Consider the following 15,207-nt stretch of genomic DNA (forward strand, 5'->3'; position numbering starts at 1 on the left):
TGTTTTTTGTTTGTTTTGTTTTTTTTTTTAAGCATAGTAGAGGGAACAATTCAATGTGAAAGTTATTTTTTTAAAGGTGTTTTTTTAGCCCATCAAATTTCAGTGAACATGGTTAATAACCACTTCAAATTGCTGTGCCAGGAGAAACTGCTCTTACCTAATTGCCTGCCAAGGATCATAAAGCACCTCTGTGTCACTGGCAATTCATCGGTCTACTGATATCATAACTCACATTGATTAGTTTCTCGCTCTCATTTTTCACATTCACTGATGCTCACTTCCTTTGATTTTTTTTTTTTTTTTTATGTCCAGTAGTCCCCAAATTAAGGGCTATGCCTTGGCTCTACAATTTTTAGTAGTTTCTGTACAAGTTCTCCTAAGTGGATGTTCTTTTCTTCCACATCACACACATACACATGTGCACGCGTGCATGTACACATAGACACAGAGAACTTAAATGGCCAAATATATTCTCCTCTGAGTGCAATTGTTTCATTCGATGTAAAGCATTTCATTTTCATATTGATCTACAGCGCCTTTTAAAGCCACTCCAAAGCCTCATTATGTGACATGCTGGTGATCAAACCACTTTATCTGAGAATGCCAGAATCTTTACCAGATCACAGCTAATGAGTTGGCTTCCAGCATGGTGTCATAAGGCTCAGTTCCCAGAACCAAATCGTATCTGTCAGTTCTTTTCACAGGCACACACGTCTTCTCTGTTGGTATAGCGTGTCGTGCAGTGGCCAGCACTGAGCAGCGGGAATCAGCTCATATGAGGACGCCTCCATCATCCTCTCCTGGATAACTCTGCACGATGTGAAGAAAGAATGTTCACACCTGCCAATCCTGCTGAATCTCATTGTTTTTCGTGCTGCAAACCAATTAGTTTTACATTCTCTCGAGGAAGGCAAGAGCGTGAAAAGCTGTCTTTTGGCCACAACGTGATGGCTCTCTACTCCCTCAAAGGAAGGTAGAATTCATGTTGGCCAGCAGAATGGAGAAGGGTTTGAGACATGATGGGAAATCGTTCCTGTAGGGAGAAACATCTCCTTGGAGGTGTCAATTCGCTGTGAGCTCAGTAAACGTGGTGACCCAGCTCCAGGGGGGTCAAACTCCTCATTCCTCTCACCACCACCTCCTGGGACATGAAATGACCCAAGCAAAGGGTGGATACTTGATCACTGGGGGCAGTGTAACCTGGCTGGCCAGGTTAAATGCCACAAAGAAATGAGTTACATAGAAATCCGTCCACTTCAGGTATAGGGCTGCCACATCTAACGCAGCTGACAATTCTGTTTGAAAAATACACATTCGGATCATTTTCCAGAAAGTGGCTAAGACATTACACTACACCTTTATTGCATTTGCCTTTGAAAAAAATTAATACAATATTTTGTCAAACTGTACAGCTTACAATGATAAGCTATTGAATTTACTGCCTCATCAGCCTCACAGATTTTAAACTCAGGAGAGTCATCCAAATGACTAAACAGTAATCAAGGAACTGTGTATAAAATCATTTTCTACACCAAAGATCACCTCGCCGACATCCTCAGGCCAACCAGGTCCTCCCTGGGTTTTTAAGCCAGGATTGCTACTACTTATGCCACAATTTTTTCTGATGATGGTATGAAGTTTTAAATTTTTCTAGTTGTTGCTTCATTAAGGAGCATATGCCTGAAAAATTCAAAAGAAATGTTATCACTGTCAAGTCAGCACTCAGCATTCGTGTAAATGATGTGATATTTTGATTCATAATAAGAAATATATTTTTTGGTCTTGGTCCCTGTTTCTGGCACAGAGCTCCTAAAACTCTTCAGCATTTCCTAAAGGTGTTTTGTTATATTAATGAGGTGACTTGTGCAAAGCACTTGAGGATGGAGGCTGGTTGCCAAGGGAACCAACCATGTGATTGGAGCATTGGAACTTTCAGGCTCAGCCCCCAGATCTCCAGGGAGTAGAGAGGGGCTGGAGACTGAGTTCAGTCACCAATGGTCAATGAAAATGAACCTCCATATAAACCCCAAAGGGCAGGGTTAGGAGAGATTCTGGGTTGGTGAACATGTGGAGATTCGGGTAGAGTGGAAGTCAGAGAAGGCATGGAAGCTTCTTACCCTTTCCCTTTTCCTTGCCCTCTGCATCTCTTCCATCTGCCTCTTCCTGAGTTATATCCTTTTATAATAAACAGGTATTCTACTAAGTAAAATGTGTCCCTGAGTTCTGTGAGCTGCTCTAGTAACTTAATCAAACCCAAGGAGGAGGTCACTGGAACCTCCAATGTATAGCTGATCAGTCCAAAGCACGGGTGATAAACTGGACTTGAAACTGGCATCTGAAGCTGGAACGAGCGGCAGTCTTGCAGGACTGAACCTTAATCCGTGAAATCTGACGCTATCTCCACGGAGACAGCATCAAAATTGAGTTGAATTGCAGGACACTCAGCTGCTGTTGGAGACTTGCTCGGTGGTGTGGGGAAACCCACACACACGTATGCCACGGAACATGGAATCAGAGATTCCTAAAAGTTGTGAGTTCTATGTGCAGGTGAGTCGTGGAGGATGGATAGAAGGATAGTGGGAGGGCTAAGGGGAAAAGAAAGGATAAATGGGCATAAAAACAATCTGTGATGAAGGGCCAATCCTTCTTCCAATTTGTACTTAAAAACAAAATAAAATAAAAATAAACTCTTCAGCGTCCAAGACACACACAGCATACGCCCAGGGATTCCACACTTGGCTGTCGCCGCTATGTCAAGCTGCTATCGAGTTCTCTCCACGTTTACTCCGAATTTCTCACTTAGGACGTAAGAAGCAATTCACAGGCTGCCTGCTTCACCTCACGCTGGTCTGCTGACACTATGGGTCTGGTAGAATTTTAGAACCTGCGTTTTCAGTCTTTTCTCCAGCTGTGCCCCCAGGGAGCAGCCCCTTCGCTCTGGGTTGCTGCATGTCAGCCCTGCGGCTGCTCTGGCCTCTGGAGAGTCCCGGAACGCTGATTCTCAGGAGAGAAAAGCCTTTCCCAATCTTTACCAACCTCTGTCCCTCATCTAGAGATCTCTGTGGTCCTGGGGTCTGGGATGGCGTTCTTACCTCCTGGCTAGCACTGCTTTCTAACATACGTGCTTTCTCTGTTAACCACTGGTTCAACTGCTTGGAAAAGCGTCTTTCTCTGTGCTTTTGGACCTGATGAAATGTCCTTTTTATGAGGGCTAGGATGATGGGCCCCACGATCTTGTTCTTCCCTCTTCCCTCATCCTTTGGATGGATTGCAGTGCTTGTTCCCGAGCCACTTTGATCCTCCTGCTCATCTTGGGTTTGCAGTCTGAGAGATGCCACCTATCCACAGCTCATCCGAAGAGCTCAGGTGACTTGACATCCCCCTGACATATTAATGCTGTCCTTTATCCATCCAAATCTCATTCTGCTTCTAACTGCAGGATGCTAACTCTTGCCACTCTCCAACTTGGCGCAAAAATTTGACATCCAAAACCCTCCGCACGCATTCAGGAATGCTGTCATACGTAAAGACAGGAGAGCGACTTTTTCACATCCCTTCAGGAAGGAGGAATGGAAGATTTGTGGACTTTCAGTGGGATTGTTCCTGACTCTTGATGACTGGCTAGACAGAAACAGGGCAGATTTATTTTCTGACCGGCCCTTGGATATGCATGCTCAATCGTCTGCAACCCAGCTAATTAGAAAGGTCAGTGAGCAAAGCAGAGAAAGAGACCTGAGCCAAACTGCAAATGTACATGTTACTGATGACTGTGCCGCACGGAAGCAGGGAGAAGACTTAAGAAGAGTGCTCGCGCCCAGTGAAGAACCTTGGTGAGAAATTTTGGAAGGCAAAGGAGTGAATGCTACTGCTGGACAGGTCACTGTCAGCAGGCTCTGTGCAAAATTAATAATACGGTGTGGCTGGGGCCGTGTTCCCTTGTTCCTGCAGAAGGGAATGGCTGCACGATGAATAAAGGTAAAAGCATAAAAATAAGAAAGAAAAGATGAAGTATGAACTACGCCTTAATAACAGACCATCACTGAGCACACAGAAGCTACAAAATGCCACCTAACTCCTTCCTGTAGTGCAAGGAAAGGCACCTTATTTCTTGAGCATTTGGTAGGTTCCAGATACTGCAGTAAGGTAATTTTCTATACTATACAAGTGATAGACTACTGTCCTCTTTTTATAGTTGAGAAAGCGGAGACTCAGAGAAGTTAAATATGATGTCTCATTTTACACAACCAACAAATGGAAAAGCTGGGGCCAATGTCTGTTTGAATCCAATGCCCATTCTCTGTGTACCAACTGCCACCCCGAAGAAGACAGGTACAAAGTCTTTGACATCAGATCACTAGATATACTGTTGCTACTTCAATTCCACTCTTCAATCAAAGTTAAATTATACTATGAATTAACAGTAATTGGATTAAAGCTCTAGGAGAGTGCCTAGTCCATGTTTGTTAAATAACACAATGTACAAATATGCGAAACTTGAACTTATGTAACTGCACAGGCACAAATCCATTTGTCCTCCTATGTTATCCAAACATAGCTCTGTGAGATTTTACTCTATGAGATTACATTCCAATGCAAGAACTGCAAGTACGCCCAGGGCCTCAGCACATTTACTTAGCTGAGAGAACCTGATGAAAGAATGAAACTTCTCGGGAATATATCAGGATTTGAGAACAACAGGAAATGATGCTACCCACAGAGACTGGAATGTTTTATGAAGCTCTTTGCTGGCGATGTGACAGTTGTTTTATCTATAATAGAAGCTTTGCCAAAAATATCCCAGCCCATTTGAGCTGCGGGCTCAAAGTACCGCGTTCATTCTCAAGTGGTGGGTTTGCTATATCCCCAGGGATAAATATCTGTCCTGGGTATGAATAAGAGGTTTCTAGCATGTGAACAGGCAAATTCTTAGACCTCCCCTCATAGAACCTTTGTTCCAGTCGGTCTGAGGTGGGGTCCAGAAATCTGTACTTTAGCATCCATCAATTTCCAACACAGGTGGATCTAATGCTTACTGATTAAGAATCAGTGGACTAGAGGATCCTCTACTTCAGTTTGGAATGAATCCCTCAGGTTCATGCTTGTACTCACAATATGGCCATCACAGGCTTTCCAGCTGGGTCTACAGTGGTTGAGGTTTTCCTGGGTTCTCAAATTGCTAGAGCATTGCTTAAATTGAATCAAGTCTACTTATGATAAATCCCAAGGACATACCTACATGAGACCAGCCTTTACAACGGGAGTGCTGAAGTTCTGTTCTGATGAGAATTTGCTTCCTTTGGTGTGCTCTGGGCTGCTCTCAAAACAAAGCTGTGAACTGGAAGAATCTGGTTTGTATCCTACCTGCTAAGCCTTTATCACTTCCAGCTTCAGTGTCCAAACCACATGTGGGAAGCTAAAGCTTCCTGGCTCCTGAGGATCAACTGAGGTACCCAGTTGAAGCAGCCTAACCCTCCTTCCCCTGCTCTGGATTTCTCTCCATTTCCTCCATCAAAATGTGCCTCATCCATTTGCCACCTGGTCCGAATCTTAGCTAGACCCAGCACAGTGATAAGACTTTGATATGATATCTTAGAATGAACTAACAGACTATTTTATTTGGAAGCCAAACTAGGGCTAAGAGAGGTAGATTTTGTCTTGGGTCTCACATATTGCAAAATAACGTTCATGAATAAAGTCAGAATGATGATGTCAGGTGGTGTGGACATGCAAAGTATGGTCCTTCCTCCACTTTTCTGTTAGAGAGACTAAAAACATATTTATCAGTCATCCACTGCCTCTGTTGACAATTCAACAAGATCATAGAAAGACTTAGCCAACAGATAGGATTTAGAACTCAACATGGCAAAACCTGGACCCTAAATATGTTTTAATTTTTGGAAGGAAAAAACCAGGATAATATGCTAGAATACAAAATACAATCAAAATCAAAGATAAGGATCGTATACCAAAAATATCATTTGGTTAAACATGAGGTTCCATGGCACTTTTCCAACCTAAGACCAACAACTGGAACATCGGAACAGACACAACAGCCAAGCAAAATTCTCAGGGGAAAGCAAAGAAAACCAGTTCTCCCATTAAAGCTCTAAAAAGGCAGCAGAGACTTACTATTTTTAGAATATCTTTGATGGCCTCAGTATCTGACATGATCAACACTTAAATATATCATGAAATAGTAGCAGCTTAGGATAAGATAAAGAGGAGGAGGGGAAGATCCCATAATTTATTGATACTTTTGTATCCTTAGAATCACTCAAACTTAAGCTCTGTCCTTGGAATCAGACATCTAGAAGCCTTTGGCTTCTTAGTAATAAATCATTCAGCCATAACCTTCAAACTTCATGGTTATAATTAACACATAAGGCTTAATGGATGCTAATGAGTTACTTTTTTAAGGTAGCATGCTATTTTGACAGAGGCTTTTTATACACAAGGCCTTACAAATTCCAAGGAATAACTCTTAGAGTTAGAAACTGCATGCATTCTAATAAGATAGGAAGAAAGATACCAAGAAGGAGGTTAAGTGGTCGAAAGCAGCTCCCAGTGTCTCCACAAAGACCATGCACTGTGTAATGCTTTCCATTCATTGTAAATCAAACGCGTTAAAAAAAAAATAAAACTTTAAAGCATACTGCTAAGTGAAAGAAGCCAGCCTGAAAAGGCTACATACCGTCTGCTTCCAGCTATATGACATTTTGGAAAAGGCAGAACTATAGAGACAGTAAAATGACCAGTGGCTGCCTGAGGCTTGGGGAGAGGGACAGAGTGATAAATAGGTGAAGCCCAGGGGATTTTAGGATGCTATAATTTTTCTGTTTGAAACTGATTTGTGGATACATGACATCACGCATTTGTCAAAACCCAGAACACATACAATGCAAAGAGTGAGCCCTACTGGAAATGCAAGACTATAGTTGCCAATAACGTATCAGTATTGGTTCACAGATTGTAGCAAAGGAAACACATACATGCAAGATACTAATAATGGGACAATAATGGAGAAAATGGGAAGGCGGGTGGGTATATGGAACTGCTAAGTACTATCTATTCAATCACTCTGTAAATCTAAAACTGTAGTTTTTTGAACGTGTAAGAAAATGAAACGTACTCAAAAAATGATGATGGGGGTGGAGCACCACGGCAGTCACCACACTCACATTTACTCAGTGCGCACTGTGTGGGAGCACCCAGCTAAGACCCCCAACATCACCTCATTTACCCCCAACAACATAGCTCGACGGCAGCTCATAAGAGCATCACACTCACTTGAGGGTTAGGGAACCGAGAGTAAGTGCAGGTAAGTCCTTGCCCCAAAGAACACAGCCAGCCCTTGTCACTCAGTTTCAAACCTCGGGTCCAGGCTGCCCCTAAACCCACACATCTCCCCTCTGTGGGAACCTGCTTTGATTTGCTGACTCGTAGTCGCTTTGGCCTGTGCACCAACAAGTGGGTTACTACAAAGTTCCACGAGTGACTACGGGCCAAAATGATCAGGATATTGTAACACAGGGTCAGATGGAAAGCTTCTCACCGTGAGGCAGTGCCTACTGATAAGCCAGGGACACCCACAGAATGAAACAAACACGGCCCTCCAGGAGCGTGGGATGGCGGGAAAGCAGGTCTGGTGGGCACCAGCATTGATGGCTTCGGGACGAAGTCAAGTTTCAAGACGGAACCATTCCCGCCCCGGGTGCCGTATCAGCAAACTGAAACTCAGAGAACTTCTGTGCCCCTGTAAATGCTTTACTGGACCAGAAACACGGACCATCCAGTCATTCTATCCTCAAATGCCAAGCCAACTCCAGGCCTTCTCGCCCCAAACAGGGCTGACTATGTGGCCCCAGCCAGCCAGGTGTTTTCTCTCTGTCCCTTCCCTGTTCTTTGCTCCTTGTCCTCTACAAGCTTCCTGCCTTCTGCTCCGTTTAGCAGTTCTCCACAAGGAGACTGTCAGCTTCATGACGTGCTTAAAATAAAGTTTGTTTATATCACCTAAATTGTCTTCTTGAATCATTTTTTAACACAAATAAACCAATCATAGTAACATTGACGTGTAAGCTTAAATGACAATGTTTTGCCTTAAAACCAAACTGTTTTTTTTTTTAATAACAATAACAACAACAATAAAAATAAGCCAGAAAAAGAACAGAAAGAGAGACTGGGAACCAGTGGAGATGAAAAGAGACTTAAGTGCCATACCAGCCCCGTGCCATGTGTAGGTCTCCTAAGGGTCTTTACGTAAACAAACTGACATACAGAAATCAGCAAATTTTGAATACAGATTGGACATTATGTGATGCTAACAAATTATTAAATTCTGGGTATGGTAGTTTTATTAGCATTAAGTCTTTTTAAAAAAAAACTGTCAAGACTACTAACAGAGATGAAGTATTACATCTGGGATTTGCTTCAACACGATTCGGGACAAGATGGAGAGTGGGTATAGGTCAAATAAAACTGGCCACGCCCTGATAATTGTATAATTGCTGGAGAGAAGGGATGGGTACATGGGGATCATTTTGTTCCTCTCTCTCCCTTTGAATATGTTTGAAATTTTCTATTACGAAAGGGTTTTTCTTAAAGCTTATTATCCAGCATGAGATCCAGCACTAATCTGACCGTGTACGTTGCTCTTATTCTGTAAATATGGATATGAACATTAATCATAAAAATAACCATTGTAATTAAAACATAGGAGTACCATATACAAGCATTTTCACTCTGACTGTTTCAATAAATCACACCCTATAGTTTCTGTTAACCTTTTCAGGAAAGAGCCCCCATCAATTCACTGCTTCTGTCGTCCCTCTGGCCTGGGTCTCTCATTATTCATTCCCCTCAAGAGCCTGCGGCCAGGAAAGGGCATCCCTGGCAGAAGCCCGGAGTCCGAGGAGCACGTTCCCTGTTGACGTCTCCCCTGCAAGTGGAGGCCGGACTGAACCCTCAGGGCTGCTTGTGGCTGCTCTGAATAGAGCGACAGATCTCCTTAGCCCCAGGCATCACCCGCTGCCACGGACGCCCACATCTGGATCCCAGTGATCCAAGCACCGTAGAGTTGGTATCACCCCTCCTTCCCTGAGTCTGGGTTAGTTCTTCACTTGCGATGCTTTGGAAGGACAATTCCAAGGACCCTGAGTGAGTCATGGTAGGTGTATAACGGAAAACGAGATTCCACCTCCTTCCCAAACAGAGCAGGGCTAGCCCTTGGCTAGCCACAGGGGGGATATCGGCTGGGGGGTGGGGGGGCTGGTGCCAAACAGGAGGAAACAGTGGAAATTTCATTTCCCTAGCAACAAAAGTATAAGCCAAATTCATGAAGTGCCTTCATGAAATCCCAGCTTCAGAAGCTGGTACATTATTTCGTTGCAGAAGTTTCTTTGATAGTAAAGCCCCAGGCCTGCCCAGACACGGGAAGATCCCAGCGGTCTGAATTCCACACCATGAGCCTCCCTGGATTATAAAGTTTAGTTTTGTGTTACGTTATCTCTAGTGCACATGAATAACTACGCAGCTCACTCCAATTCCCGAGGTGGCGAGAGGTGGAAGTGCTTACCTATTACCCTCTTTTCCCCAAGGATTCTCTCACTCCCAAGAAGAAAACTTCCACAGGCAAGTGAACATTTCAAGTTTGGTTGATTTATTCAGCCAGCTGTTAAGGTATTCTTTTTAAACCCTTGTCATTTACATGTGCAGTTTGGGCTTTTGGTATTCAAAACACTCCAAAAGCCTGCATTCATTTTCCTTTCCACAGGTTCTTAAAGGTGTCTGGGGAATTTCACTAAGCCCAGAGATTTAAAATTCTAAAGGTCAGGAAGTGTATCACTGCTTACTTAAACAGTGACCCTGCGTGGCACAAAAGTGAAAGACTGACTATGCAAATTGACAAGTGCGTATTATCTAAGATGCTGTGGCAGAATACTGACCTGAATTCCAAGAGGGACAGGTTCTAGTCCCAGTCTGCCCATTCACAAACGGATGTCAAATAAATTATGAAACTCCTATGACCCCTGTAAGATAAGGGATGGAGATTAGATGATGGTTGTGCAAAATCTCAGATTCAATGAAATGCTTACAACCTAATAACCCTTCAATTCACAACTATTTGGTTTTCTCCAGGATGAGAAGAGCTCAAAACACGATAATAAGCCCCCAAGAGGCTTTCTCAAACCAGAACTCCAGTATGGTACTCCATGTGTTGGGAGCTTTCTCTGAAAAATGTCCATTTGCACAGGACGCTCCCTTTCTGAGGGTAGGTCCCCCAGGACACCAAATCACAGATCAGACGTTGCTTAACTAACTGAGGATCAGAACATATGACACTGTGTTTCTGAAAACGTGTTCCCTGCAAACTAAAAGAGCTTGTAAGACTTCAGCCATTACAGAAATACATCAATTTAGACACTCAACATTAATCATTAGAATCACAGCATTCTCTCTTCTGACGAATCCTAGAGAAATGACTTTAATGTTCATTTTCCACTCCGTGCAGCCTGTGATCCTACAATTACGATGTTATCTCACCTTTGTAATAAATAATTAGATATTGGCTTCTCTTACACTATCTGTTTTCTCTTCCTTGTAGCAGACACACTTGGCCACATCACCTGGTGCCCCAGATTTCAGCACAGCAGTGAAGAACAATACTGTGCAAGTGACCAGCATCCCATTTCAGGATGTGCCTTGGCCCCTCTCAGATTTGAGACTTTCTCTGAAGTCACTTGAGGCAGCTCATCTCGCAAGTCCTCCACATAGGCACAGCTTGGAAGTGCGTGATGCAAAAGCACCTCTGGGGCGGTCCCCAACCAATGGGAGACAGGAATCAATGGATAGTTGAGTCAGCCACCCTGTACTCGCTGGAGCATCTCTAAGGTGAATTCTAAAAGGGCTCCAATAGAATTGAGCACGACTTGTCTGTGAGGTAGCCAGCTCAGTAGCCCGCCCTTTACCCACTGGGTGTCTCACCCCCCACTCCCTCCTTCTGCCTCCTGGGATTAACTCCCAAGTAAACTAGGGTGCCCACATAGTAGCTTCAAGCTCTGCTTTCAGGGAGACTCAAATTAAGTTGGTCTTCTTGATGACAACTGGAAATCATGAGCAGGACACTCTAAGTTCATGGTCTCCTTTATGACAATGATAATCAAAATACTTCCTTTTGTCTAATACCCCAGGTTTGTTCAGGGAGATAAATGTCTTCCAGTCTGCTGGAGCCAATACAGTTCCAAAGATGGAGAATTTTAATGCATTCGTAAGTTAATATTGGCTGAAAGAGTTACAAGGATTGGCTTATTTTACGCTACCATCTGACTGCGTCTCCTGGAGTCTCTAAGTCACTGTTCCTCATTTTCACTGTCTTAGAATACGTGCCAGCTGACTAGGAATCAGCTGTTCAATTCATTCTGAGTAAGACTAACACCTCCCCTTACATTAATAGATTCTTCGACTTATTGCCCAGAGATGATTTGGGGAAAGAACAGGTATATTGTCCTTGAAATTAAACTTGCTTTCAAAGTAAGGCAAAGATTTTTTGAAACAAACATTTTTGAAACTTTTTTAGAACGTACTAGTTAAACACTAAAAGAGTAAGTGTGTTTGCATTTATTAAACCGGAAAACAAATTTACATTTCCAAAACCAAAGTTCTCTCAACAGTTCTCAAGGTAATTTTATGTATTACTTTGCTTTCATTTGGATTTTTTCTTAATGAATTGTTTTTTTCACCTCTAAAGTAATGACTTTTTACAAAATACTAATAATGCCTTACATTTGCATGGTGCTTTCAAGTCTTGAAATGACTTTAACTTGAATTTTTTTAATTGAGGCTTAGAAAAAACGTTGTGAGATAATGATAATACCTGGCTTTACAAATAAGGAAACTGAGACCATGTTGCTAATAAGCAGCACTGTCAGCATTCAAATGTAGGTCTTCCAGCTACATAATAAGTTCAATAATAAGCCATTTGTCTCCTAAGTATTAAGACTTCCAGGAAGAAAGCCTCAAAAATCACTTCAAGCATTCCACAGAGTGAAATGGAAGTGCATTTCTCAGCAATAATATTCAGAAAATAAGACAAAAAGTGAAGTCTCTACTTCATGGAATGAATGACAGAAACAAGTAACTTCATTAGTTCATCAAGAAAAGACACTGGTTACTTCCTAGGTGTCCAGACTCAAGGAGGGACAGTTTCATTGAGCATGCAATACTGATAAGACTACCAACCTGATAAAACATGAGAGCTTTAAAGGACCCATTTTGATTTATCCAATCAATGATCCATAAAGTCAAAAAATCTCTCTAAAATAGAACTTGACATGATAGACTGCAATAATTCTGTGGGGGCTCCGGGGCTCTATCACATTAATGGCGCCCTGCATTTGCCTGATCGACTACAGCAAATCTTAGAGACGTGCTGATTCTCAGAAAAGAAGTGCCGTTGATCAAGGACATGACATGGTAAGGTGTTAACACTAGGGCCCCGGACAATATCCCCTGTGGTTCCACACAGTCACCTTATGACCTGCTTGTGTGTGATGATGCTAACTTTGTTATGCTCTTGTCTTGCTCACTAGCAGTTATATTTTATGTGAGTGGCTCCCCATCCCTCATATAAAATGTGTTTGGTCCTCTGTGACCTAGTGAAGTAAAAAATGATTTACATGACTTACTACATTCAAGAAAATATTATTTAAAAGCATTAACATTGATGGTACAGAAAAGTAAGTCCTTTGCAATCACAAAATCCAGGACCATTTCTCAGTAATGAAGAAATGAAAAAGTAACCATTGCAAAGAAAAAAAAAGTATGATTAAGTGAACTTTGCTGAAGGAAGGGAAATAAGTCCTAAAGCTTTGTCTTTGGTGGAAATTATATTGGTCACTCACCTTTACCACCTCTAAGCTATCGATCAAGGCTTTCTTCTCCATGGTGCAGAAATTAACTTTGCAAGCAAAACTTTGTCTTTATCCAGCACTCTTTATAAACTAACAGTGGGAAAAAAAAAAAAAAGCCCAAGTTTTCAGAAATACACCCCATCATTCTCTTTTAATAATACACTGAGTTGCTTAAATATTTTAGAAGTTTGACCTTTCATTTTAAAATCTAATGAGTTGTTTTCCCTTTTTCTTACCTTCTTGAACAATTTAATCATAAATTCAATAAGTAGGGCATAGGGTGCAGCAAAGCAACCAACAGGCCAGCAGGGATTGCGGCATGGGAAGCTGAAGAGCCCAGCTCAGGGTGCCAGAAATTGAAGTGAGTAAGAAAGTCATGCATGTAGGAAGCTTACCCAGAGTACAGTGCCAGCCTAGAAGAGCGAAGGAGCATCCTCATAGATGCGTGACCTGGCACAGGATGTCAGAGGCCAAGCAGAATGATGAGAGCTTCCATGCGAGCAGGGAATAGCAGGGGAAATGGGACCTTGGTTACATACAGGGGAGCAATCAAATAAGTACATGTACATTCAGTATAAATGGAGCCATTCACTGTTGGAGAAGGAAGATACAAATACTGAAATGGAAAAAAATAGAAAGAATTCAATGGTGTTGGATTGAAATTGAAAGTGTTGGTATGAACTCATGGATGTTGATATATATATTGATAGATAGATAAAGTAAGAAATAAACATATGTGTGTATGTGTGCATATTATATATATTTTAGTTTTCCCCTCTGAGACACTCTGAAAGCAGTGGCACCCCAATAACCATGAACACACTCAGTATCCAAATCTTGGCTTCTAAATACTACTCTCACTACAAAGGAAACAGGTCTCCTTAGAAAAATGACCAACTCTAGAATGGGACAGAGAAAGTGTAAGATGAACCTAGAATGTGTTGCAGTGCCAGAAAGTAAAGAAATGCCCAAGGAATAATGGAGACACATCAAAAGAATATAAGAACAATCAAAGTGGCTCCCACAACAATAATTTTAGCATCAAAATTAAAAAATGATAGTAGTGGATTTTAGTCCACAAAATGAAATAGTTGACCATGAGTTCATAAAGACATAAACAAATAAAGAAATAACGGGAAAGTCTGAAGAGGCCCGAGATGTTTGCATTGTTTTAAATTACCTCACCATGGGACAGTTACTACTCACAGAGGAAGAAAGAGTAACTTCGCTGTGATGAAACCTAGCAGATAACCACCTTAACCTAGTTATCAAAGTGAACATCACCAGTGATCGGACAAGTCACAATCCTGTACCACAGGATGCAGTGAGAAGAAAGCAGCATCACTTTTGTGATATTCCTTCCAAAGATGCATGAATTTAAATGAAAGGTAAAATTAGAAAAATTGGAATTGAAGAACATTCCATGAAATAACTCGCCCATAAGCTTCAAAAGTGTCAAGTTCATGAAATTCAAGATTGAGGACTTTGCCAAATCTACAGAGTTAAAGAGACATGCCAGCTAAATGCAGCACATCATTCTCAACTGGATCTTTGTGCTATAAAGGACGTAACTGGAACAACTGGTGAAACTTAAATGGGACTGAGGATTACATGATAGTAAGACACCAAAGTTAAGCTCTGATTATAAAGCCTGATTTTGATGGCTGTACTGTGGTTCAGGGGTAGAGAGTCTTAGACTGTAAGTCTGTTAAAGTATTCTTGGGTCAGGGGGCATCATGCTGGCAACTTGCTTTCAAATGGATTGGCAGGAGTCAAAAATTCTTTGTATTATTTTTTCAACTTCCTATAATTTTATGATTGTTTCAAAAAATTTTAAGCTTATCAAGTTGTTATAGTTGGTATAAATTTATGAGGGTAAGAAATACATGAATTTTAATTCCCATAAAATAAAACAAATGTGTATAATCTACACGAGACCCCACACCTTCAGTGATGTTCTTATTCTAAACCCTATCCCAAGCTTTGACTAAAACAAATAAAAATGGATTAACTTATTATATGATATAAATAATACAGAAAACGGGGAGAAATTAAAAATATTAAATGTGACTTAGCTAGTATCTGTCCCTCGACCCACACCTAAGGAGAAGTGGAGGAACTCATTCATCAGAATATAGTTCTATTTAGCACCACAGTATTGTAAAATGAGCTCTCTTAGACTTGGCTTGCCCTCTCTGGCTTGTTTCCATACACATTTGACTGTCTGACATCAAATCAAAAGGAAGAAGGAGAGAATTTTATGATGGAAGAAAACACAACCTCTTTGCTTTGTGTAAGATTT

General features: G+C 41.6%; 1 protein-coding gene across 1 annotated transcript in view; it reads right to left on the reverse strand.

Annotated features, from left to right (window-relative positions):
* LOC106729820 (basic proline-rich protein-like) overlaps positions 1 to 15,207 on the reverse strand; it is a 100,398-nt gene that overhangs the window by 59,163 nt on the left and 26,028 nt on the right. Inside the window, exon 5 of the mRNA XM_032479018.1 lies at positions 9,942 to 10,025. Coding sequence (XP_032334909.1) covers positions 9,965 to 10,025 — 61 coding nt within the window. The 3' untranslated portion in view covers positions 9,942 to 9,964. The remainder of the gene's footprint in view (positions 1 to 9,941; positions 10,026 to 15,207) is intronic.

This window comes from Camelus ferus, chromosome 1 (genome assembly GCF_009834535.1).
Source record: "Camelus ferus isolate YT-003-E chromosome 1, BCGSAC_Cfer_1.0, whole genome shotgun sequence".
Lineage (NCBI taxonomy): Eukaryota > Metazoa > Chordata > Mammalia > Artiodactyla > Camelidae > Camelus > Camelus ferus.